The sequence below is a fragment of the Pelophylax lessonae genome (assembly GCF_965119305.1).
Source record: "Pelophylax lessonae genome assembly, chromosome: 13".
Taxonomy (NCBI): Eukaryota; Metazoa; Chordata; class Amphibia; order Anura; family Ranidae; genus Pelophylax; species Pelophylax lessonae.
The window spans coordinates 128,021,167-128,044,309 of NC_138780.1; the positions used below are offsets into that span (position 1 = coordinate 128,021,167).

The following is a 23,143-nucleotide window of genomic DNA, read 5'->3' on the forward strand; positions in this document are numbered from 1 at the left end:
ATCGAATGGGTGTAGTTCAATTGTAATTTGTAATGCATTATTTAAGCATTTCTCTACAATTTCCAAACTCATTATATACTACTGCTGGTCCTGGAGTGAAAAATCTAATATGTTATTATTTATGGTATTAAGCTTTGAGCATGCACCAATTTTGGCAGCAAATTTCAATTTAGTTTTAGTTATAGTCTTTTGACTAAAATGCCATTTTAGTTTTAGTCGTATTTTAGTCATCTGAATTGCTTTCGTTTTAGCCGTATTTTAGTCGACTAAAATTGTGTTAATGTAGTCGACGAAAATGTTTTAGTCGGTTGTAGTCGACGAAATTAAAACTGCAACAAATGCACGTGTTGGTTAAAAAGTATATGTAAACGCATAAATAAGTTGCATAAATTGTATAAATCAGTAAAAGTCCAGGACAGGTGAAAGTGAATAATCAAAAAAGTGAAAAAAGGAATGTGAAATCCTTCACAACAGCTATATTCATTCTTCCTCCACCGTGTCTCTGCTACACAGACAAGCTCATGCGCTTACCAGAGTATGGTAGAAAATAAGCCTTAGACTATATCCTTGTCTGGTCCGGATGGCAGGCCGAGCTCACTACAAACAGAAATGGAAATGATATTGGGGGGCACACTCTAAAAACGCACAATTCTCTGGTTGGTGCTGCTAAAAGACCAATATACAAATTGAACAATATAATAGCGCACACATACACAGAAAGAAATGGTTTTCAAAGTTTGCAAGGCTATTTAAAAACACCTGCTCTTATATATTAAATATGGGGATTTAGTCACACCATATGGCCATACTGTGCTTAAGCCCATCACTACGTCAAAGTACCCCATTTTCATTGAGGTGTCCATTGAGGTGTCCCTTCATTGCAGTTTGAGCAGAGGAGTCTGCAGCCTGCAAACTTTTCCCATGACAGGAGTGAGTATTGCCCTATGGTTTTGAGAAGTGGGATTTTCTTCTCTATGAATAGTGTAGGACCCACTGAAAATGGGGTACTTTGACGTAGTGGTGGGCTTAAGCACAGTATGGCCATATGGTGTGACTAAATCCCCATATTTAATATATAAGAGCAGGTGTTTTTAAATAGCCTTGCAAACTTTGAAAACCATTTCTTTCTGTGTATGTGTGCGCTATTATATTGTTCAACTCACTACAAACAGACCACGAATCGCCACAATGTGCCAAGCAGTAATGAATACCGTATCCTTCAAAGGGTACCTCAGGCAATCTAGCAGTCTCCAACACGGTATATATAAGAAATAAACACTTCCATGGTGAAGTATGTAACACCAATGTTTAATAAAATAAGGTAAAAAAACTTGCATGTAAAAGTACAAACAACAGCGCTGTAAGATGAAAGGCCGGAAAGATGCGCCCGACTTCCGGGTTCCACGTGGTGCCGTCAGCACGCCAATGGGATTGGATTGGCCTGCCATCCGGACCAGACAAGGATATAGTATAGTCTAAGGCTTATTCTCTAGGAGGATTTCACATTCTTTTTTTCACTTTTTTGATTATTCACTTTCACCTGTCCTGGACTTTTACTGATTTATACAATTTGTGCAACTTAATTATGCGTTTACATATACTTTTTAACCAACACGTGCATTTGTTGTGAGCGCAGGTATTTGTCCCACTTTTGTTCACATATTTCTCAAGTTTTCAATTTATATTGTGTATTTTTGATCACATATTTCATTTTTTCCACTAATTTTATTTACAATATGTTTAACTGACATATATTATAATTAGCGCAGCTATACTATTTTTATTTCTCAACACTACCAATTCATTAGCCTTGCCTTTGGTCTATGCACTGTTCCTCTGGTTTTTACTAGGGTGCAAGCCCCTGTAATTGCCTTGCTTTGTGCTTGGGGCATACCCATAGTGGAATTGGTAGACTACTTCTACTGAGGGAACACTCGGCACAGTCTGTTTGTCCTCCAGACTGTCGAACCCTGCAAAGGTTAAGATGGATCCTGGACTTCTAAAAGTCGCTGCTGGAACCAGTATTTCAGAGTATCTAGGTCTTCTGGATACTTCCTTGTTCAAGGTTTGCCTTCCACATGAAACACTCCCAAATCCCTGCTCACCTGTTCAGACACTGCAGTACAGGAGACAACTGGCACTCCCCCTTTTTGCCTTCATTGTAGGCAGAATAGGGGACTACCTGATTTAGTTATCCCTATGGTCTTGAAAAATAGGAAATTGACTATCTAAAGCCTGGTACACGCTAGCAGTTTTTTTTTTTTTTTTTTTTTTGGGTTGAATGAAAAAAAAAAAACGAAGAGCTCAGGAGTAGCCACTGTATTAACAATCCAATGTTAGCCCAGCAGGGGAGATTGCCCCCCCTGTCAGAACTTTTAAGGTACCTCCTCAATCTTAACAAAATAATAATGGGGGGGGGGATACAGTAACCTAGACTGTAATATTAAAGTTAATTTGTCACAGGAAGCACCCTCATGGTTAACAGAAGACAGACTCAGAACTAGACTCGAAAAACGTACCATATATGTCACCGGGACCAGATGGCTTACACCTGAGGATCCTTAAGGAACGAAGTCAGGTGATAGCCAGACCATTGTTCCTAATTTCTATGGACAGTTTACAGATGGGAATGGTACCAGTTGATTGGAGAAAAGCCAATGTGGCAACAATATTTAAAAAAGGGCCAAGATATATCCCTGGGAACTACAGGCCGGTTAGCCTAACATCAATAGTCTGCAAGCTATTGGAGGGGATGATAAGGGACTATATACAAGATTTTAGTAATAAAAACTTTATCCGTAGTAATCCGCATGGATTCATGAAGAATCGTTCTTGCGAGACCAATCTATGCATTGGATGGGGGCACTGGTCACTCTGCATTGGATGTGGGCACTGGTCACTCTGAATTGGATGTGTGATTTGAATGTGCAGAATATCGGCCAATACCGATACTTTGTGGCCAAAATATCGGTATCGGCCCTGGAAAAATCGGTCTATCCCTAATCGATAGTTTAAAAAAAAACTATTAGATGGGCACCTTAACGACCACAACATACAGGGGTATACGATGTACTATTAACAGCACACACACACTCAACATAGGATGGACTGGTGTCTTTATTTTTATTTTTTCCAACCTCACTATGTAACAGCAGTCAGCGCTCTCAACCATTGGCTGAGAGCACTGTTCGGGTGTCAATTGACAGACCTTTTTCTGGTCATGCCCATTGAACAGAAGCTGGCCAAACACAGGCCGAATGTTTGATGGTTTCTATTGAATCTGCTGAGGCTACCTGATATTATGCCCGTGTGTTTGGCACTTTAGTCTACCATCCCACCTGGAAACGTTTTTCCTCCTGGTGCAAGGCAAGGATTTTTCATCCCCGCAAGTATTCCGTGGCGTGATCCCAGTTTTTCTCCAGTCTGGTCTGGTTTAAAAATTGGTACACAAAATTTGGTGTCTGGGAAGGTTACTATCCCCAAAAGGGAGGTAATAACATCCCTTGTAAATTGCGACACACTAAACGGTACTTTTAAGGTACCTTTATACATGTGGATATTAGTTATGTATCTCTAAAAAAACATGCATCTTTTGTTATAATTCAGTTAAAAATGTTTAAGAATGAAAAATTAATTTCTGCAACTAAAACATACTGTAATAATGTAGTATCACCTAGCACATGGTTGCAGCAGAAAGTCATATATAGGTATTGCATAAATTTTTCCTCCAGTCAAAGATTTTAGCGGTTTTGGATTCTCAACACTTTTTTCATAGACTTCTTTAGGAGAAAGATGGAGGATTATACATAAAGAACGAATGTAATCAGTTGTTTAAAACGCTGTTAATTATACCGTGTTCATTCTGAGCCAGGGAGTAACTACTGCCATAACAGAGTTTGCTTTTATCTCAGGATACAATGCCCCTGGTCTAAGATACATAGGCGTGCTTGCTCAGACATGGTACGTTTGATGCAACTGAATCCATTAGTGTGGTTTATGTACGATTCTGCATGTTTCTCCTTAAGAAGTGTACAAATGCATTGAGAATCCAAAACAGCTCTAAACTCTTTTTAGTTGGAAAAAAATATATGCAATAATTATACCAGGCAGTCCCCGGGTTACAAACATCTGACTTAAAAATGACTCCTACTTACAAATGGAGAGAGACAACAGGAAGTGAGGAGAAATCTAACCCTAGGAAGGGTAAGAGTTCTCATGGGAAAAAGGTGTCTCCACTGAAAATCACGAATTCTTGTTTCTACAACACCCCAAAATTTTCAAAACCCAGTTTTCATAGGGACAGAAAGTGAGGGGAAATCTCCTGAGCCGGGGCACACAGCAAAACAAATAGTACAGAGGTTATCCCTCCCTATGCTATCTAAAAAAAAACTTAAAAATTATTCTTTTGGCCTGAGCTAAAACTTAAAAAAATGTACTTGTTCCGACTTACAAATAAATTTGACTTCAGAACAAACCTACAGTCCCTATCTTGTTTGTAACCCGAGGACCGCCTTTATATATGACTTTCTGCTGTAACTCTCTGGGGGAGTGAACTGCATTAAAGGAATCTGTGTCCGTTCTTTAAATATTCATTTTTAAAACTTTTTACTGAATTATACTAATAGGTGTGTGTGTATGTATGTGTGTATGTATGTGTATATATATATATATATATATATATACACACAGTGCCTTGCGAAAGTATTCGGCCCCCTTGAACTTTGCGACCTTTTGCCACATTTCAGGCTTCAAACAAAGATATAAAACTGTAATTTTTTGTGAAGAATCAACAAGCGGGACACAATCATGAAGTGGAACAAAATTTTTTGGATATTTCAAACTTTTTTAACAAATAAAAAACTGAAAAATTGGGCGTGCAAAATTATTTAGCCCCCTTAAGTTGGTACTTTGTAGTGCCACCTTTTGCTGCGATTACAGCTGTAAGTCGCTTGGGGTATGTCTCTATCAGTTTTGCACATCGAGAGACTGAAATTTTTGCCCATTCCTCCTTGCAAAACAGCTCAAGCTCAGTGAGGTTGGATGGAGAGCGTTTGTGAACAGCAGTTTTCAGTTCTTTCCACAGATTCTCGATTGGATTCAGGTCTGGACTTTGACTTGGCCATTCTAACACCTGGATATGTTTATTTGTGAACCATTCCATTGTAGATTTTGCTTTGTTTTGGATCATTGTCTTGTTGGAAGATGAATCTTACATAGTTTTTTTTAAATCAAAACAACTTTATTGCGTACTGAAACAAAACAGGAGATATACAACAAGAAATGGCTGCGAGATAAACAATATAGAACAAACCAGTCCGTAAATCTTGACAGTTAATGCCAGCTCACGAGAGTACATAGCAATTAGTAGAACAATGTACACAGATAAGCGACAAATTGACACACAATGCATTAGGAATTACGATGTACAAGTAGTGGAAGAATTTAGCCATTTATCCCACACCTTATGGTATTTCCCCGGGCAACCTCTGTTAACGTAAATAAGTTTTTTTATAGGGGAGAGTGCTATTGATCTCGCTAATCCACGCCGCCAAGGTAGGCACCGCCTGTTGGATCCAATTCCTGGCCAGCAATTTACGGGCCTGGAACAGGGTCTCCTGCAAGAACTGAGCCACGTGCTTGTTAATCTCAACATCTGGAAGGAGTCCCAGTAAACACAATCTAGGGTCGAGTGTCACAGGCGCGCTCATCTGATCGTGGAGGAACTGGACCACTTGGGCCCAGAACCCGCGTACGCGCGGACATTGCCACAGCAGATGGTCGAATGTGCCAGTCGACAGCAGACACTTGGGGCAATGAGACGCCTGGGTAGGATGAAATTTAGCCATACGTACAGGGGTAAGGTATGCACGGTGAAGGATACATACATGAGTAAAGCGATCTGACATTTTAGGGGAAGCACACTTAGCGCCCATCAGTATATCCTCCCAGTCCTCATCCAGTATCTCTCCCAACAAAGGTTCCCATTTGGGTTTCAACGCATACGCGGTCTTGGTGGCCGCGGGCGTAAGCAACATCTCGTACAGAAGGGCAATCAGCTTACAGTGGTCTGCACCCATGAGGACCCTAGTCAAGTCCAAGGGTTCCACCATCGGACAGTCCACCGGGAACTGGGCCCGCAGCGCGTGATCGAGCTGCATGTATCGGAAGTACATATGAGATGGGAGGGAAAACACTGCTTAAGTGTGCTGTACGTCTTCTCTGCTCCCTGGTGCAATACGTGGGAGAGCAGGAAGACACCTCTAGAGATCCAGACACTGGGATCAGGTATCTGTAGAAGTTCTGGTAGAAGTTTATTAAACCACAGCGGCGTATCAGCGTGTAAGGCCTCACAGCCCATCTTCTGCATCGCCAGGTCCCAGACACGTCTATAGTTATGCAAGAGAATCCCACGCGGGGAGGACCCGTGGGATCCCTTCACCCCCCGAAGGAGGTCACAGAATGGGTGGGGAACCGGGAAGCCAGAGTCCGCACAGACCAAGAGACGGCACCTCAGATTGTCCTGTTTGTCCAAGTGGTAGAAATGGGATAGCTGAGCCGCCAAATAATACAGGGGAAGATCGGGGACCGCGAGACCGCCCAACGAGATCGGGAGGCGGATCGTACGCGACGACAATTTGCCCCTCGCCGATCCCCAGATAAACGAGTTCCAGAGGGCCTCGAGGACCTTAAAGTAGCGAAGCGGTATATAGACCGGGCAATGCCACATAACATACAATATTTTAGGGAGCAGAATCATCTTGAGGAGACCTATCCGCCCCATCACCCCCAGCGGGAGCTTAGCCCACGCCTGGAGTTTAGCCTTGAACAGGGATATAACCGGTTCAATGTTGAGGGAAACGTAGTCCGAAAGATCCCGAGATATATGTATACCCAGGTATTTAATCACGCTGACACGTCGAAGGGGTAATGAGGCCTGGGCAAAGGTAGGGGGAGAGACATCCATGGGGAGAATCTGGGACTTGTCCCAATTGATACGTAGACCAGAGAACTTGCCGAAGTGCTCAATGACCTGCAGGGCCGAAGCCAGGGAAGGACCAGCATCCGATAAGTACAGAAGCATATCGTCAGCATACAGGCTAACCTTCTCCACCAGTGGACCAGCACGAAGCCCCTCAATACCCGGATGGGATCGAAGAGCCGCCGCCAATGGTTCCACCGCCAAGGCATAGAGTAGAGGGGAGATAGGGCACCCCTGACGGGTGCCTCTCGAGAGAGGAAACACGTCCGAGGTCCAGCCATTGGCCAGAACTCGTGCCCGAGGGGCATCGTAGAGGATAGTCAGCCACCTGATGAATCGCGGGCCAAAGCCAAAGATACGTAGACAATGCCATAGGTAATTCCATTCGACAGAATCAAAGGCCTTGGCCGCGTCAAGCGAGACCACCACCCGAGCCCCCAGCTGAGCATGCGAGGCCTGTAAATTCATAAAGAGGCGTCTAGTGTTATAGGCAGTGTTTTTTGTAGGCATGAAGCCCGTCTGATCAGGGTGTATCAACGTCAGGATAACCTTATTTAGACGAATGGCCAAAACTTTAGCAAGGATTTTCACATCAGTCTGTAAGAGGGAAATGGGCCTATATGACTCAGGTTGGAGAGGGTCCTTCCCAGGCTTCGGGAGCAAAACGACAAGGGCCTCGCGCATAGAGTCAGGAAGGGCAGCGTCCTTGAAAATAGATCGATAAAGGGTCACCAACCTAGGAACAAGGGTAGACGAAAATTGTGCATAGAATTCCACAGGGAGCCCGTGCACGCCCGGAGCTTTGCAACGAGCGAAACTAGCAATAGCCGCCTGCACCTCCTCGGCGGAGATAGGGGCCTCAAGGGCCTCCACCTGAACTGCCGACAACTGAGGGAGGGACAGGTCAGCCAGCAGCCCATCCAGCTCGGGGGCCTCATACGCCACCTTAGAGGAATAGGTGTCACGAAAAAACGACGCAAACATGCCAGCAACCTTGGCAGCGTCAGTAACTAGGGATCCGTCCGGACCCGCTAGGGAAATGACCACCGGAGGGCGGGCATCCAGTTGTGCCAAGTGTGCCAAAAGCCTACCCGGGCGTTCTCCCTGTTCGAATATCCGCTGCTTGGCGAAAAACATTTTATGCCTAGCCCTCTCGTAACTGCAATTTAAGGCCAGCGAGCGCATCCGGAGTCGGTGCAAGAGCATACTGATCCTCCATAGAGGCCAAGTCCTCCAGCACCTGGGCGTATGAAGCTCTAGAGTGACGTTTGAAAGTGGAAATGGCATGGGAAAGTTTCAGCCTCACATGGGATTTGAACGCATCCCACACCGTCAGGACATCCGAGGTACCGTCATTAGTCGCGAAGAACGAGTCCCACTCAGCGTCTAGAGATTCAGGGTCTGGGATTAGGCCGAGCCAGAACGGATTAAGCCGCCAGTTACTGCGCGGTGGCCGGGACAAAACATCCAGGACCACCCAGTAAGGGGCGTGGTCAGACAGGATACGCGGGCAAAAGCCCGCTGCCTGTAGCTGAGGAGCAAGCTGTGGGGAAATAAAGATGTAATCAATGCGAGACATGGTAGCATGAGCCGCCGAGAAGCAGGAGTAAGCCCTCTTAGTATGATACAGGTGGCGCCAGGTGTCAATCAGCGAGAACTGGGACATTACCCGACCAAAACGGGTCAGACCACTCGAAGGCCGGGCAGGGGGAGCTGAACCCACCCTATCCAGCTCGGGGTCAATGGTCATATTAAAATCACCCAGCCATATAACAGGCACAGAAGGGTGGCGTGCAATAAAGTCTAAACCGGCCCCGAGGATAGCCCCAGTAAATGGGGGGGGGGCACATAGTAGGCCAATAACAAAATAGTAGAACCCGCCAGTGTAGCATGTAGAAGAACATAGCGACCCTGAGGGTCGGTCTCCACCGAACAAATAGCAAAGGGGAGGGACTTAGCAACTAATATTGAGACTCCACGGGAGTAGGAACTGTACGTGGCAGGATATGTCCAACCCATCCAGGGCTTCCGTAGAGCGCGAACCAGGGAGCCAGTGGCATGGGTTTCAGTTAAAACAGCAATATCCGCAGCTTGGGCCTTCAAAAAAGTAAAGAGAGCCGTACGTTTGATTTTGTCCCTAGTGCCACGAACATTCCAAACTGGCAATTTCAACGGGGCCATGGAGGTAGGTGAAAAATTGGCACCAGGATATAGAATGTCAGTGGAGACCGAGCCTGCAGAGAGGTACAGACTGAGACATGGCAAGAAAACATAGAAAAATGGCAGCATCGCAACATCATAATGAACAGCACACAATAAAGATTCTGTAAATAAACAACCCTAACCCACCCAGCTCTACACCAACCCCAACTTGTGCGAGCATACATCCCCGAACAGGAAAACCCAACAGTACCCATATTGAAGCAGAAGGTGAACCAACTGCAGCGGAGACCCCGGAGGGGCCCGCACACAAACAGCCAGGGCACCAGACATAGTATAGCAATAAACACAAGCATAGTTGCAACCTGGGCACAGCGTAACAAGGGGGCAAACATTCTCTGAAGAACAAAAGAGTTCCTGTAGTAGTGCCAGCAAACAGCCCCCACAAGACAGGACATCTGGGGGGCCGAGCTGGCGGAGCAAAGCGAAGGGAGAGCACACGGCAGTCTGTAAAAATTTTCCACGTTGCACATGGTGAGTAAACTGTGTCCAGAACAGGGGGAGAAGGAAAAACAAGGGGGGGGGGGTGGGACAGGGTGTCACAAAAAAGAGCAGATCCGCAGCAGTTCCTCACGTCTTGAACAGGGATGGACGGAGCAGGGGATCAGGGTCAACAGTGACGGAGGGACAGTATAAAATACAGGTGACTCACAGGGCAAACATGGGCAGCAAGGTGGGCACAGCAGGTAAGGTGACTGTGGGCAAGAGTGTACTCACACACTAGGCAGGTCTCAGTCTGTCCAACCATGCCACAGCCTCCTCAGGATCCTCGAAAAAATGCACCCGGTCCTCGCCCACCACACGGAGCCTGGCAGGGAACAACATAGCGTACTTCAGGTTTTGGGCGCGCAGCCTCCGCTTGATATCAGTAAACTTGCCTCTGCGACGCTGGACCTCTGCAGAAAAGTCCGGGAATGCGATCACCTGGCTGTTGAGGTGGGGAATGTTGCCCTTGTCCCGGGCCAAACGTAAGATGGCATCCCGGTCCCGGTAGTTGAGAAATTTAGCAATGAACACCCTGGCGGGCGCTCCCGGAGGTGGCGGTTTGGATGGCACCCGATGAGCCCGTTCAACCACAAAGGATTGAGAGAAGGCGTCCCGGCCATAGGTGGTCACCAGGAGATCCTCAAGGAACGTGGCAGGAGAGGCCCCCTCAGCACCCTCAGGCAGGCCCACGAAGCGCAAGTTGTTTCGGCGCATCCGATTCTCAAGATCGTCCTGCTTAGAGAGCAACTGGGAGATATGGCGTTCAGCCTGGTCGGAGGAGGCCTGCAGGGGGGGGACCGCATCCTCCACGCGGCCCAAGCGGTGCTCGGTTTCGGACACCCGGTCCCGCAGTTTCTGGAAGTCCTGACGGAGGAGGGAAACATCAATTTTTACTTCCTCGATGCGAGCCGTCAGGATCGCCTGGCAGGTAGAGATGGCGTCAAGCACTTGTGCCAGGTCAGCCGTGGATGCAGCCGGGGCGGAGGACGAGGCCGCGCCATTTTCCAGCGGGGCCTCCTTGTCCTTGTGCCGGAATTTGTCCAGCTTCGCAGCGGCCTCCGACTTCTGCCGGGGGGGGGGGGGGGAGACATACCGCCTCGTGATCCGGGAACAGGTAGGAGTCAGGAAGAGATGAGTTCTGGACTCAGCGATGAATCAGGATCGAGAAGTCAGGATATTGCCGGAGGAGCTCTCGTGCAATGCGACCTACTCCATTGCTCTCCAGGCCACGCCCCTGAATCTTACATAGTTACATAGTTAGTGAGGTTGAAAAAAGACATCAGTCCATCCAGTTCAACCTATGATGTGTGTGTGTGTTTGCTGTTAATCTCTGTCCCAGTCTCAGGTCTTTTGCAGACTCCATCAGGTTTTCTTCCAGAATGGTCCTGTATTTGGCTCCATCCATCTTCCCATCAATTTTAACCATCTTCCCTGTCCCTGCTGAAGAAAAGCAGACCCAAACCATGATGCTGCCACCACCATGTTTGACAGTGGGGATGGTGTGTTCAGGGGGATGAGCTGTGTTGCTTTTACGCCAAACAAAACGTTTTGCATTGTTGCCAAAAAGTTTGATTTTGGTTTCATCTGACCAGAGCACCTTCTTCCACATGTTTGGTGTGTCTCCCAGGTGGCTTGTGGCAAACTTTAAACGACACTTTTTATGGATATCTTTAAGAAATGGCTTTCTTGCCACTCTTCCATAAAGGCCTTTATGGAAGAGTGCCTTTATGGAAGGCACTCTTCCATAAAGGCCTCTTCCATTTGTGCAGTATACGACTGATTGTTGTCCTATGGACAGAGTCTCCCACCTCAGCTGTAGATCTCTGCAGTTACATAGTTACATAGTTAGTGAGGTTGAAAAAAGACATCAGTCCATCCAGTTCAACCTATGTGTGTGTGTGTTTGCTTTTAACCGTACATTGTATACCCCTGTATGTTGTGGTCTCTAAGGTGCCCATCTAATAGTTTTTTGAAACTATCAATGCTCCCTGCTGATACCACTGCTTGTGGAAGAGAATTCCACATCCTTACTGCTCTCACAGTGAAGAACCCCTTACGCATTTTAAGGTTAAACCGCCTTTCCTCTAGTTTTAGTGAGTGGCCACATGTCTTATTGTATCTCCTTTCTCTGAATAGTTTGTTCCTTATGCTAGGGTCGCCAGTACAGAATTTGTACATTGATATCATATCCCCTCTCAAGCGTCTCTTCTCCAGAGAGAATAGGTTCAGTGCTTGTAGTCTTTCCTATTAGCTGATGTCCTCCATTCCCCTTATTATTTTTGTTGCCCTTCTCTGGACTCTTTCCAATTCCAGCACATCCTTCCTGAGGACCGGTGCCCAGAACTGGACAGCATACTCCAGATGTGGCCGGACCAGAGTCTTGTAGAGTGGGAGAATAATCTCTTTATTTCTGGAGTGAATCCCCTTTTTTATACATCCCAGTATTCTGTTGGCTTTGCTTGCTGCGGCTTGGCATTGCATGCCACTGCCAAGCCTGTTGTCTACTAGTACCCCCAAGTCTTTTTCCATCCTAGACTCACCCAGAGGTTCCCCCCTAGTGAGTAGCTTGCTTTCTGGTTTCTGGCCCCCAAGTGCATTACTTTACATTTTTCAACATTAAACCTCATCTGCCATGTAGTTGCCCACCCCATTATTTTGTTCAGGTCTGCTTGTAAGGTTTCCACATCCTGCATAGAAGATATTGGCATGCTTAGTTTAGTATCATCCGCAAATACTGAGATTGTACTAGATATCCCCTCCTCTAGATCATTTATGAATAAATTAAACAGGATTGGTCCCAGGACAGAACCCTGGGGGACCCCACTTTCCACACCCACCCAATCCGAGTACTCCCCATTAATCATCACCCTCTGGACTCTCCCCTGGAGCCAGTTCTCTATCCAGGTACTCACCCTATGGTCCATACCTACCTTCCTTAGTTTGTACAGTAAGCGTTTGTGGGGAACGGTGTCAAAGGCCTTTGCAAAGTCCAGTTCATCCAGAGTGATCATGGGCCTCTTGGCTGCATCTCTGATCAGTCTTCTCCTTGTATGAGCTGAAAGTTTAGAGGGACGGCCAGGTCTTCGTAGATTTGCAGTGGTCTGATACTCCCATTTCAATATTATCGCTTGCACAGTGCTCTGTTGTTGATTCTTGTTGTTGATTCTTCACAAAAAATTACAGTTTTATATCTTTGTTTGAAGCCTGAAATGTGGCAAAAGGTCGCAAAGTTCAAGGGGGCTGAAAACTTTCGTAAGGCACTGTATATATATATTATGCTTTGCTAAAATTGGTTTTCACTTAAGTTTATGATGTGAATGCTTAAACGGTGTACACTTTTTTTTTTTAAGTGTACACGTTTTGTAATCCAATAAATACAAGAACAAAATATCAAAACCATTCCAGTGCATAAGTGCTAATATTGTGCATTTTTTGATCAGTCAAAATCACAACAAACTCTTATGTGAAACAGGCTCAAATACAGTCTTAAAAACACTTTCCCAGTGACTCTGGGATCTCAGTCTTGATCTGTCTGCCTTTTGAACCTATCATGGATACTCCCCTGTCTGCTTTCCCAATGCCTTCCTCTTTGCCATCACCTCTGCAAAGCAAATTGGTGGCCTAATCACAAGGAACTCTTTCTTGTGGTACACAGATTTTATAAGGTTCTTTTGAGGTCCAAGGCTCCTTCCTCTCCCCCCCAAAGGTGATTTCTTTCCACTATAACCAGTCATTGTTCTTCCATCTTCGTCCTGCTCCATAACATCCTATGAAGATTTACATACTTTGTTCTCCTATTTTGCCATCTCTCTCCCTTGTTGAGGAACATGTATGAAAATTACCATATGCAAAATAATCACTGGTGTTTTGCATGTAGCATGAGAAGGTAAATGCTGTTTTTTTTTTTTTTTTTTAAAGATGAAAATTGCTATTTGTAAGGGAATACATGTTTGATGTGCAGTTATGAGATTGTTTGTGTTCTTTCCCCATGATTTTAAAGAACGGAACATACAGGTGCATCTCACAAAATTTGAATATCATCCAAAAGTTAATTTATTTCAGTAATTCAATTCAAAAAGTTTAAACTCATATATTTTTTATAGATGCATAACACACAAAGTGATATATTTCAAGAATTACTTTCTTTTTAATTTTGTCTATTATGGCTTACAGCTAGTGAAAACCCAAAATTCTATATTGCAGAAAATTAGAATATTACATAAGATTCTGAATTCCTTTTCCAGCAGGATTTGGAACCTGCCCACACTGCCAAAAGTATCAATACCTGGTTTAATGATCATGGTATTAATGTTCTTGATTGGCCAGCAAACTTGCCTGACCTAAACCCCATAGAGAATCTGTGGGGTATTGTCAAGAAAGGAGAGACACCAGACCCAACAATGCAGATGAGCTGAAGGCCACTATCAAAGCAACTTGGGCTTCCATGCCACCTCAGCAGTGCAACAAGCTGATTGCCTCCCTGCCATGCCACATTAATGCAGTAATTCATGCAAAAGGAGCCCTGACCAGGTATTTAGTGCATACTATACTGTGCATAGACATACTTTTCAGTAAGCCAATATTTCTGTATTAATCTTTTTTTTTATTTATTTTTTTTTATTATTGGTCTGTAATAATCTAATTTTGTGAGAAACTGAATTTTGGGTTTTCACTAGCTGTAAGCCATATTCATTAAAATTAAAACAAATGCCTGAAATATATCACTTTGCGTGTAACGCATCTATAAAAATAATGAATTTCACTTTTTAAATTGAATTACTGAAATAAATTACCCTTTTAAAGGTGTTCTAATTTTGAGATGCACCTGTATGTATGTCTTCCTTTTTTTTTTTTTTTTTTTTTTAATTTGAAACAAAATAAACATTTGAGATACTTTTATTTGTGTGTCATTGATTAGTATATGTAACATACTGTACATGTAGGACTACTCTGAAAATTAGCGTTCAGGCAAAGTTGAAGTGTTATGTCATGCATGAGTTCCAATTTTTTCCTTTTGCAAATTTAAGTGTGAGATACATTAAAATGGATTGATTAGTGTTTTTGTTTTTTCAGAGTGTTCAGCCTGATTCTTCTTCCCCTAGACATGTAAGTATATTTATATATCTGCACTGATGATGCAGTTAACTATTTTAGGTGTATGAATGGTGAGCTTACCTTTCTCCCAAGAAATAACCTGTCACGAAGTCTTTTGTATCCTTTGGTATTTCAGGGCCATAACCGTATCATAGCCTATAGTAGGCCTGTTTACTTCTGTGCCTGTTGTGGCCTTATTTGGTTATTGGATTATGGAAGCAAAAACCTGTCAGCCACCAAATACAAGCTGTATGGAATGGCCTTCACCAATCCTCTTCTTCTCATATCTGCCAGGGATTTAATCATTGGTAAGTAATTGTTTTCTATACATTTTTAGCGATTACACTATACCCTGAATTGTCTTCACATATGCTTGTAATTTTGAGCAATACTTCTTACCTTCAATCCACTCTATATTGTGTCGTAAAAGTGTTGTCCGCACAGGATCAAGCTTACTCCAGATTTCTGTGCACATTTTACATTAATGCCCAATCGGAGTGTCATTCATTGCCTACAGGCGTAGCATCTTCTCATAAAAGGACTGCTGTAATCTCATGATTATACTCCTTTGTCCCTGGAGCAGAAGAAGGGAGGTTTGGATTGGTAGGGAGTTCCCAATTTAAATGCCATGCTGATATTGGGGAAAAATGTGAATAGACCAGATTTTCCTCATCATACATCCCAAGACAATGAGTATCTTCATATCCATTACAATATGGTTATGTTGCCATGGTTAGGTGATTGGACACTGGCAAAAAAAAAAAAAAAAAGACAGGAAATCCCCATCTTAGGCATATTACTACTCCCAGCCAAGCAAGATTTCAGTGTCTTAGGCGATGGTCTTCTTGCAGGAAAATAGCCAGCTTCTCAAAAGTTCCATCTGGGGTTAAGGGACAGGCTCTTCGAGATTCACTGCCTACAGCTTACTAGACTCAGAGGAATGGTACCTGGGACATGCAGGAACAGCCTGTATTGTCCTGGTTGGCACTGGACTCTGCTTGACAAGACTTTCATACTTTTGGCATACTTAATAAAATGAAACTATCCAAATGAATTTGAAGTGCAGACTTTCAGCTTTAATTCAAGGGGGGTTAACATAAATATCAAGTAGAAGATTTAGGAACTGCAACAATTTTTATACACAGCCCCCTCCCTTTCAGGGGCTCAAATGTAATTAGACAAATTAATATAATCATTAATGAAATGTTCATTTTTAATATTATGTTGAGAATCTTTACTGGCAATGACTGCCTAAAGTCCTGGAACCCATCAACATTACCAAAGACTGGTTTTCCTCCTTTCTGATGCTTTGCCAGGCTCTAACTGCAGCTGTCTTCAGTTGTTCTTTGTGGGTCTTTCTGCCTTTAGTTTTGCCTTCAGCAAGTGAAATGCATGCTCAGTTGGGTTGATCAGGTGATTGACTCGGCCATTGCAGAATATTCCACTTCTTTTCCTTCAAAAGCTCCTGGGTTGCTTTTGTAGTGTGTTTTGGATCATTGTCCATCTGTACTGTCAAGTGCCGTCCAATCAACTTTGCTGCATTTGGCTGAATCTGGGCTGACAGTATATCTGTAAACACTGCAGAATTCATCCAGCTGCTTCTGTCTTATGTCACATCATCAATAAACACCAATGACCCAGTTCCACTGGACGCTATGCATGCTTATGCCATCATACTGCCTCCTCCATGTTTTACAGATGACGACGTGTGTTTTGGATCATGATCTCATTTCCAAGCCTTCTCCACACTTTTTTCTTTCAGTCATTCTGGTACAGATTAATCTTAGTTTCATCCATCCAAAGAATGCTTTTCCAGAACTGGTCTGGCTTTTTTTTTTAAATGATCTTTGGCAAAGTCAAATCTGGCTTTTCTATTCAGGCTTATAAGTGGTTTGCACCTTGTAGTGAACCCCTCTGTATTGGCTCTCTTGAAGTCTTCTCTTGATTGTAGACTGACCATGATGCATTAACCTCCTGCAGGGAGTCCTTCACTTCTCTGGATTTTCTCAATGGGTTTTTCTATACCATAGAGAGGATCCTGCGATCATCCACCACTGTTGTCCTTCATGGATGTCCAGGCCTTTTTTTTTTTTTTTTTCCAAATATTTTATTTATTCGAAGAGAGAAAGGATGAACAGGCATGTACACTGAGATCAAATAAACAAGACCGTAACAAGAAGTCAATATTGGTGAATACATGTAATCAATATTGGTGAATACATGTAATCATTGTGGGTTATGTCCTACAATTTATCTTTATTACTTTCAGGTATTAATAGTTTTCATGGTCAGTGATGAATTTCCTCCGGTTTGATAAGTTAACCTAGTATTAGCTATGTATTAATCATCATTGCCCAATACATCCCATCCTCTTCGTATGCGGTTAGATAAAAAGGAAGGTAGATCACAGGTAGATGATAAAGTGAGACAGAGAAAAGGAGAAAGAAGAAAACAAAAAAAAAGGAAGAGAAAATATATTTTCTCTTACGTCCTCCGACAGTCGCCGCCTCTTCATATTCGTCACATATGGGGTATTAGACTTTGCTCCGAAGGAGTAGCTAGGCAACAGAATATGTTAACAATAAAGCTTTAACATATCCCACCCTCAAGGGGTGGTCCCCTCAGTCAATACCCTCCTACTTCCTGCAACCATATCTCAGTTTTAATGTCTAGCTTGTCAGGAGTGGCTGGCTCTCTGTGCTGGGACTTTTTGTCCCAGACTCTTTCTTCTTTTTAATATTTTGTTTGAGTTTTTTTCTCTACCTTTACTTAGCTGTTATTTTGGTCAGCATTAGTTAGTTCTTCGGACGAAGAGGATCATGCGGACTGGGTCTCGGGCTGATCCCCCTGATCGCAGGTCGTGGGTCAGTGGCTTCCCAGTCTGCCATCGAGCGTTCAGCCAGGTAACGCTCCTGGCACAGTGAACGACCCATCCCTGTTCGGTGCAGGGATGTTTGGTGAGGTGGCTACCTCACCGGACGCTGTGCGGTTTCTTAACCGCCATTGTGTGCGTCTTGAATTGCGACTCTCCCTGCCTCATGTGCAGCGGCTTGTTCGCCTGTGCGGGTTCCCCACGCCATGTGAGGTAAGTGTATCTATGTGGGGACCTGTCTGTCTGGGGGGGGTCTCAGTCTGGGACTGTGTAACCTGCCTTTATTCACACTGCTTGTCTCCCTATCTCTCGGCTGCATGCTGTGGGCTGCAAGGGGGGGGGGGGAGCTGTGTGACACTGTGTGTGTCAGGCTGGGCAGTGTGGGAAGCTGTGTGCTGTGGGGCATGTTTTTATGGCATGTTGGGGCATATACAGCGATCGCTGCGGCGATCTAACATGTATCCATATAATGGGATAAGCTTGTGTGTGTTTTTATGCACTGTGGAGCGGCGATTTCGGCGCCAAACGACGCCATTTTACCGGCGCCCGCTCCGGCCGCATGGTTTACATGCACGGCGGCCATTTTCTTGTAGCCTCCATAGGCTTACATAGAGCGCCCTGGCAGCATCACTTCCTCTTTCCTGGAACACCGATCGAGGCAGCAGCAGCGGCGGGGTCTCCTCAGGTTTTATCCTTCTATTCCTGTTTGCCATTGCCTGTATTCAGTCTGTATATTCCCTGTGGGGGTCTCATTGTGCCTGAGTGTGGTGCGGTGGGCTGCGCTTGCCGCTCTTGCTGAAAGGGGGCAGTTAACCCTTGGTTGTCTGGCATACAGGGGCAATGGATTCTCAGGAGGGCAAGTTTCCCACAGTATTGGTGGAAAGCCAGGGGACCGCTGTTTCCCCCCCAGGGGGGGATTTAGCCACTATTGTGGCTGGCCTTGCTGCCCAGGTGCAAATGCTGGTGGCTGCTCAATCTACTAAACGGCCCAGAGTTGCTCTGTCCTCTGATTCTGAGGGTGAAGGTGATGGGGCTGTTCTAGCAGGGACCCCTTTATCGGGGTCCCGCTCCTCTCTTGATCTAGTGGGGTCTGAGGTGGAGGCTGAAGTTGAGGGGGTCGATAATTCTCCCCCTGGCTCGCCTGAAGAGCTTGCAATCATGGATGAGTTGATTGCTTCCATTAAGCAGACGCTGCGTTTGCAGGACGAAGTGTGTCCTCCCGCTGCCTTGGCGGCTTATGGGACGCAGAGAAAACGCAGGACGCCGCAGGTTTTTCCCTGCAATGCTGATTTTCAGCGCGCTGTTAAGGATCAATGGCGCGATCTGCGCAAACCTTTTGCGGTACCAAGTAAATCCAAGCTGCGTTATCCTTTCTCGCCTGCCACTGATGAACGGTGGTGTGTGCCTCCACCAGTGGATCATGCAATTGCGGTTTTGAACAAAGCCACTGCGATTCCTGCAGAGGGTTCCCCTGTTTTCCGTGATGCCACGGATAGGAGACTGGAGTCTCTTGCCCGTCATACTTATTCTGTTACGGGTTCTATGCTTAAGGCTCTGTTTGCTTCTCTCATGGCGGCCCAGGCGATCGCAAGTTGGACGCAGATGCTTAGGCGCGTCCTAGTGGCCGATTCGGCCTCGGCGGCGACCCTGGATATGGTGGATCAGATCCACCTGGGTGTCATGTATCTGTGTGATGCGGACCTGGACCTGATTCCGTTGGCTGCACGTGTGCACAGCGTGGCGGTGTTGTCTCGCCGCCTGGTTTGGTTGAAATGTTGGTCGGTGGACCAATCTTCACGTAAAACCTTAGCCAATCTGCCTTATGATGGGTCTCGCCTTTTTGGGGAGTCCCTGGATGTGTTGATTAAAGGGATCACCGGGGGTAAGAGCACTCTCTTGCCCCATTTCCCCAAGGCTAAGGGGGCTTCTGGGAAGAAGCATGCGAATTTTCGGCCCCCTCAGGGGTCCTTTCGTGCCTTTCGGCCGCACTACAAGGGCAAACCGTTCAAAGGCCAAGGCTCTCAGAAGAAGCCCTGGTCTGGGAAACAGAAGTCCGGCCAATCCGGACCTGCGGCCCATAACAGTTCGGCCTGAAGGGGCGCCCTCACCCAGTTTTGGGGTGGGGGGACGCTTGCTCGGTTTTCTTCAGCCCTGGTTGGCCCGTGTGCGGGACAGATGGGTTCTGGAAATCGTTCGATCTGGTTACAAGATCGAGTTTCTCTCTCGGCCGGAGAGCAGATTTTTTCCCTCAAATCTACAACTGTCTCCAGAGCGCCTGCGGGATCTGCACCTGGCGGTGCGGGACCTGAGGGCTCAGGGAGTGGTGGTTCCGGTGCCTCATCGGGACAGATTTCGGGGGTTTTATTCCAATCTGTTCACCATGCCCAGAAAGGAGGGCAAGGTTCGTCCGATTCTGGACTTGAAAGCTCTGAACCGCTCTGTGCGGGTTCGCAAGTTCCGCATGGAGTCCCTGCGCTCGGTGGTGGCTGCCCTGGTTCCGGGGGAATTCATGGCCTCCATCGATTTGAAGGATGCGTACCTTCACATCCCCATATTCGAGGGGCATCAGAGATACCTTCGATTTGCCATTGCGGAGGATCACTACCAGTTCGTGGCGTTGCCCTTTGGGCTCGCCTCGGCTCCGCGGGTCTTCACCAAGGTGCTTGCACCGGTTCTGGCATTATTGAGGGCCCAGGGCATTTCTGTCCTGGGGTATCTGGACGACATTCTGATTCGGTCTGCGACCAGTCAGGGTCTGGAGAAGGACCTGTCTGTCACAATGCAAACTCTGCAGGAGTTCGGTTGGACGATAAATGTTCCAAAGTCGACACTGAGTCCGTCGGTTCGTCTTCCCTATCTGGGAATGATACTGGACTCGGTGCAGGCGAAGGTCTTCCTGCCGGAAGACAAGCTCAGGACTCTTCAGGAGGAAGTCAGGTCCCTCAGGGTTGTTCCACACTCGTCTCTGCGGACGTGTATGAGATGTCTGGGATTGATGGTCTCGGCCTTCGAGGCGATTCCTTTCGCTCAGTTTCACACGCGGGGTCTCCAGGCGGAGATCCTGTCCAAGTGGGACGGGCGACCTCAATCTCTGGATCTTCAGATCTCGTTGAGTCATCGCACCAGGGAAAACCTTCTGTGGTGGCTCCAGTCCCCGTTGGTGTCCGGGGGCAAGTCGTTTCGTCCGATCTCGTGGACGATAATCACTACGGATGCCAGCCTGTCGGGCTGGGGTGGTGTTTTGGGCGTTCTGTCCGCCCAGGGGACCTGGTCGGAGGGGGAGTCTTCCCTCCCGATCAACATTCTGGAATTACGTGCGATAAGGCTCTGTCTTCATCGCTGGACGGACCGGCTGCAGGGCTGCCCGGTTCGGGTGCAGACGGACAATGCCACGGCGGTGGCATACATCAACCACCAAGGGGGCACCAGGAGTGCCCGAGCGGCTCGAGAAGTGGCCGACATTCTGTCTTGGGCCGAGACTCATGTCCCGGCGATAACGGCGGTTCACATTCCGGGAGTGGAGAACTGGCAGGCGGACTATCTGAGTCGCCAGACCCTGGATCAGGGGGAATGGTCTCTCCATCCGGCTGTCTTCCAGATGTTGTGCGCGAAGTGGGGTCTTCCAGATGTGGACCTGTTCGCGTCTCGCCTCAACTACAAGGTGCAGAGGTTCGTGGCAAGGACGCGCGACCCTCGGGCAGACGCGTCGGACGCGTTAGTGGCCCCGTGGCATCAGTACAGGCTGATGTACGCTTTTCCACCGATTCAGTTGCTGTCCAGGTTCCTTCGCAGGTTACACTCGGAACGCAGCACGGTGATTCTTGTGGCACCGGACTGGCCTCGCCGGTCCTGGTACGCAGACCTCGTGAATCTGGCGGTCGACGCCCCCTGGCGTCTGCCTCTTCGAGACGATCTACTGTCTCAAGGACCGATTTACCATCCTGCTTTACAGTCGCTGGCTTTGACGGCCTGGCTGTTGAGACCGAGGTCCTGAAGGAGAAGGGTCTCTCTCCAGAGGTCGTTCATACCTTGATCAACGCGAGGAAGTCTTCCTCGGGAAAGGTTTATTACCGTACTTGGAAGGCCTATTTTGCCTGGTGTGAGTCCAGGGGGTTTTCACCCCGCACGTACTCGGTTTCCCGTGTGCTGTCTTTCCTTCAGACGGGTGTCGATCAGCGTTTGGCGCTGGCCACGATAAAGGGTCAGGTGTCTGCGCTGGCCGTTCTGTTTCAACGTCCCGTGGCTTCCAACTCCTTGGTTGGCACTTTTATTCAGGGTGTGCGACATCTGGTTCCTCCTAGGAGGGATCCTTTGCCCCCCTGGGACTTAAATCTAGTTCTTTCTGTGTTACAACGTGCTCCTTTTGAACAGATCAGGGAGATTTCGTTGTCTCTGTTGTCCAAAAAGGTCGCCTTTTTGGTGGCGATCACTTCGGCTCGCAGAGTGTCGGAACTGGCGGCTTTGTCCTGCAAGTCTCCGTACCTGGTTGTTCATTTGGATAAGGTGGTCTTGCGACCTAATCCTTCTTTTCTGCCGAAACGAGTTTCGGAATTCCATCTTAACGAGGATATTGTTTTGCCTTCGTTGTGCACGAAGCCTAAACATCCAAAGGAGGTGAGATTGCACTCTCTGGATGTTGTTCGGGCGATTAGGGTTTACCTTAAATCGACTGAGTCTTTTCGTAAGACGGACTCCTTGTTTGTTCTTCCAGAGGGTCCTCGGAAGGGCATGGCGGCTTCGGCCTCTACCATCGCCAAATGGATCAGGCAGACCATTGAACAGGCCTATGCCTTGCAGGGGAAGGTTCCCCCTGTGCCTGTGAAGGCGCACTCTACTAGATCACTGAGTACGTCCTGGGCCTGCCGTCATGGGGCTTCTGTAGCCCAGGTGTGTAAGGCGGCGACCTGGTCGACCGTGCACACTTTCACAAAATTCTACAAAGTAGATGTTCAGGCATCGGCGGATGCTTCCTTTGGCCGCAAGGTTCTTAGTGCGGCTGTTCCATAGGGTCCCTTGTTGGGGACTCCTGGCTGTTGGGATATCTTTGTATTCCCTGGTTTTTTTGTCTTTTCCTGGGTTGTTGCTCCTGTTGAGCACTTATTTTTGCTGTTGCCCAGCTGGTTTCCTTCCTTTGGTAAGGTTCCTTTCTTTGATGTGGAGACTGCGTTGCCTTTCGGCGCGGATGCGTTTCCCACCCCTCATGTTTGCACTGCTTTGGGACGTCCCCATATGTGACGAATATGAAGAGGCGGCGACTGTCGGAGGACGTAAGAGAAAACGGAATTTTTGTAAAATCTTACCTGTAAAATTCCTTTCTCTGAGTCCTCCGACAGTCGCCGCCCCGCCCCTCTTTTGGGGTTGAATGTATACTCTACTGCTATTCCACTAAAACTGAGATATGGTTGCAGGAAGTAGGAGGGTATTGACTGAGGGGACCACCCCTTGAGGGTGGGATATGTTAAAGCTTTATTGTTAACATATTCTGTTGCCTA

General features: G+C 46.7%; 1 protein-coding gene across 8 annotated transcripts in view; it reads left to right on the forward strand.

Annotated features, from left to right (window-relative positions):
* The window catches only part of PCNX1 (pecanex 1), a 388,730-nt gene that overhangs the window by 238,306 nt on the left and 127,281 nt on the right, over nt 1-23,143 (forward strand). For all 8 annotated transcript variants that reach the window (XM_082275578.1, XM_082275580.1, XM_082275581.1 and 5 more), the window contains 2 exons: nt 14,759-14,791; nt 14,916-15,087. In XM_082275578.1, the coding sequence (XP_082131704.1) occupies nt 14,759-14,791; nt 14,916-15,087 (205 nt within the window). The remainder of the gene's footprint in view (nt 1-14,758; nt 14,792-14,915; nt 15,088-23,143) is intronic.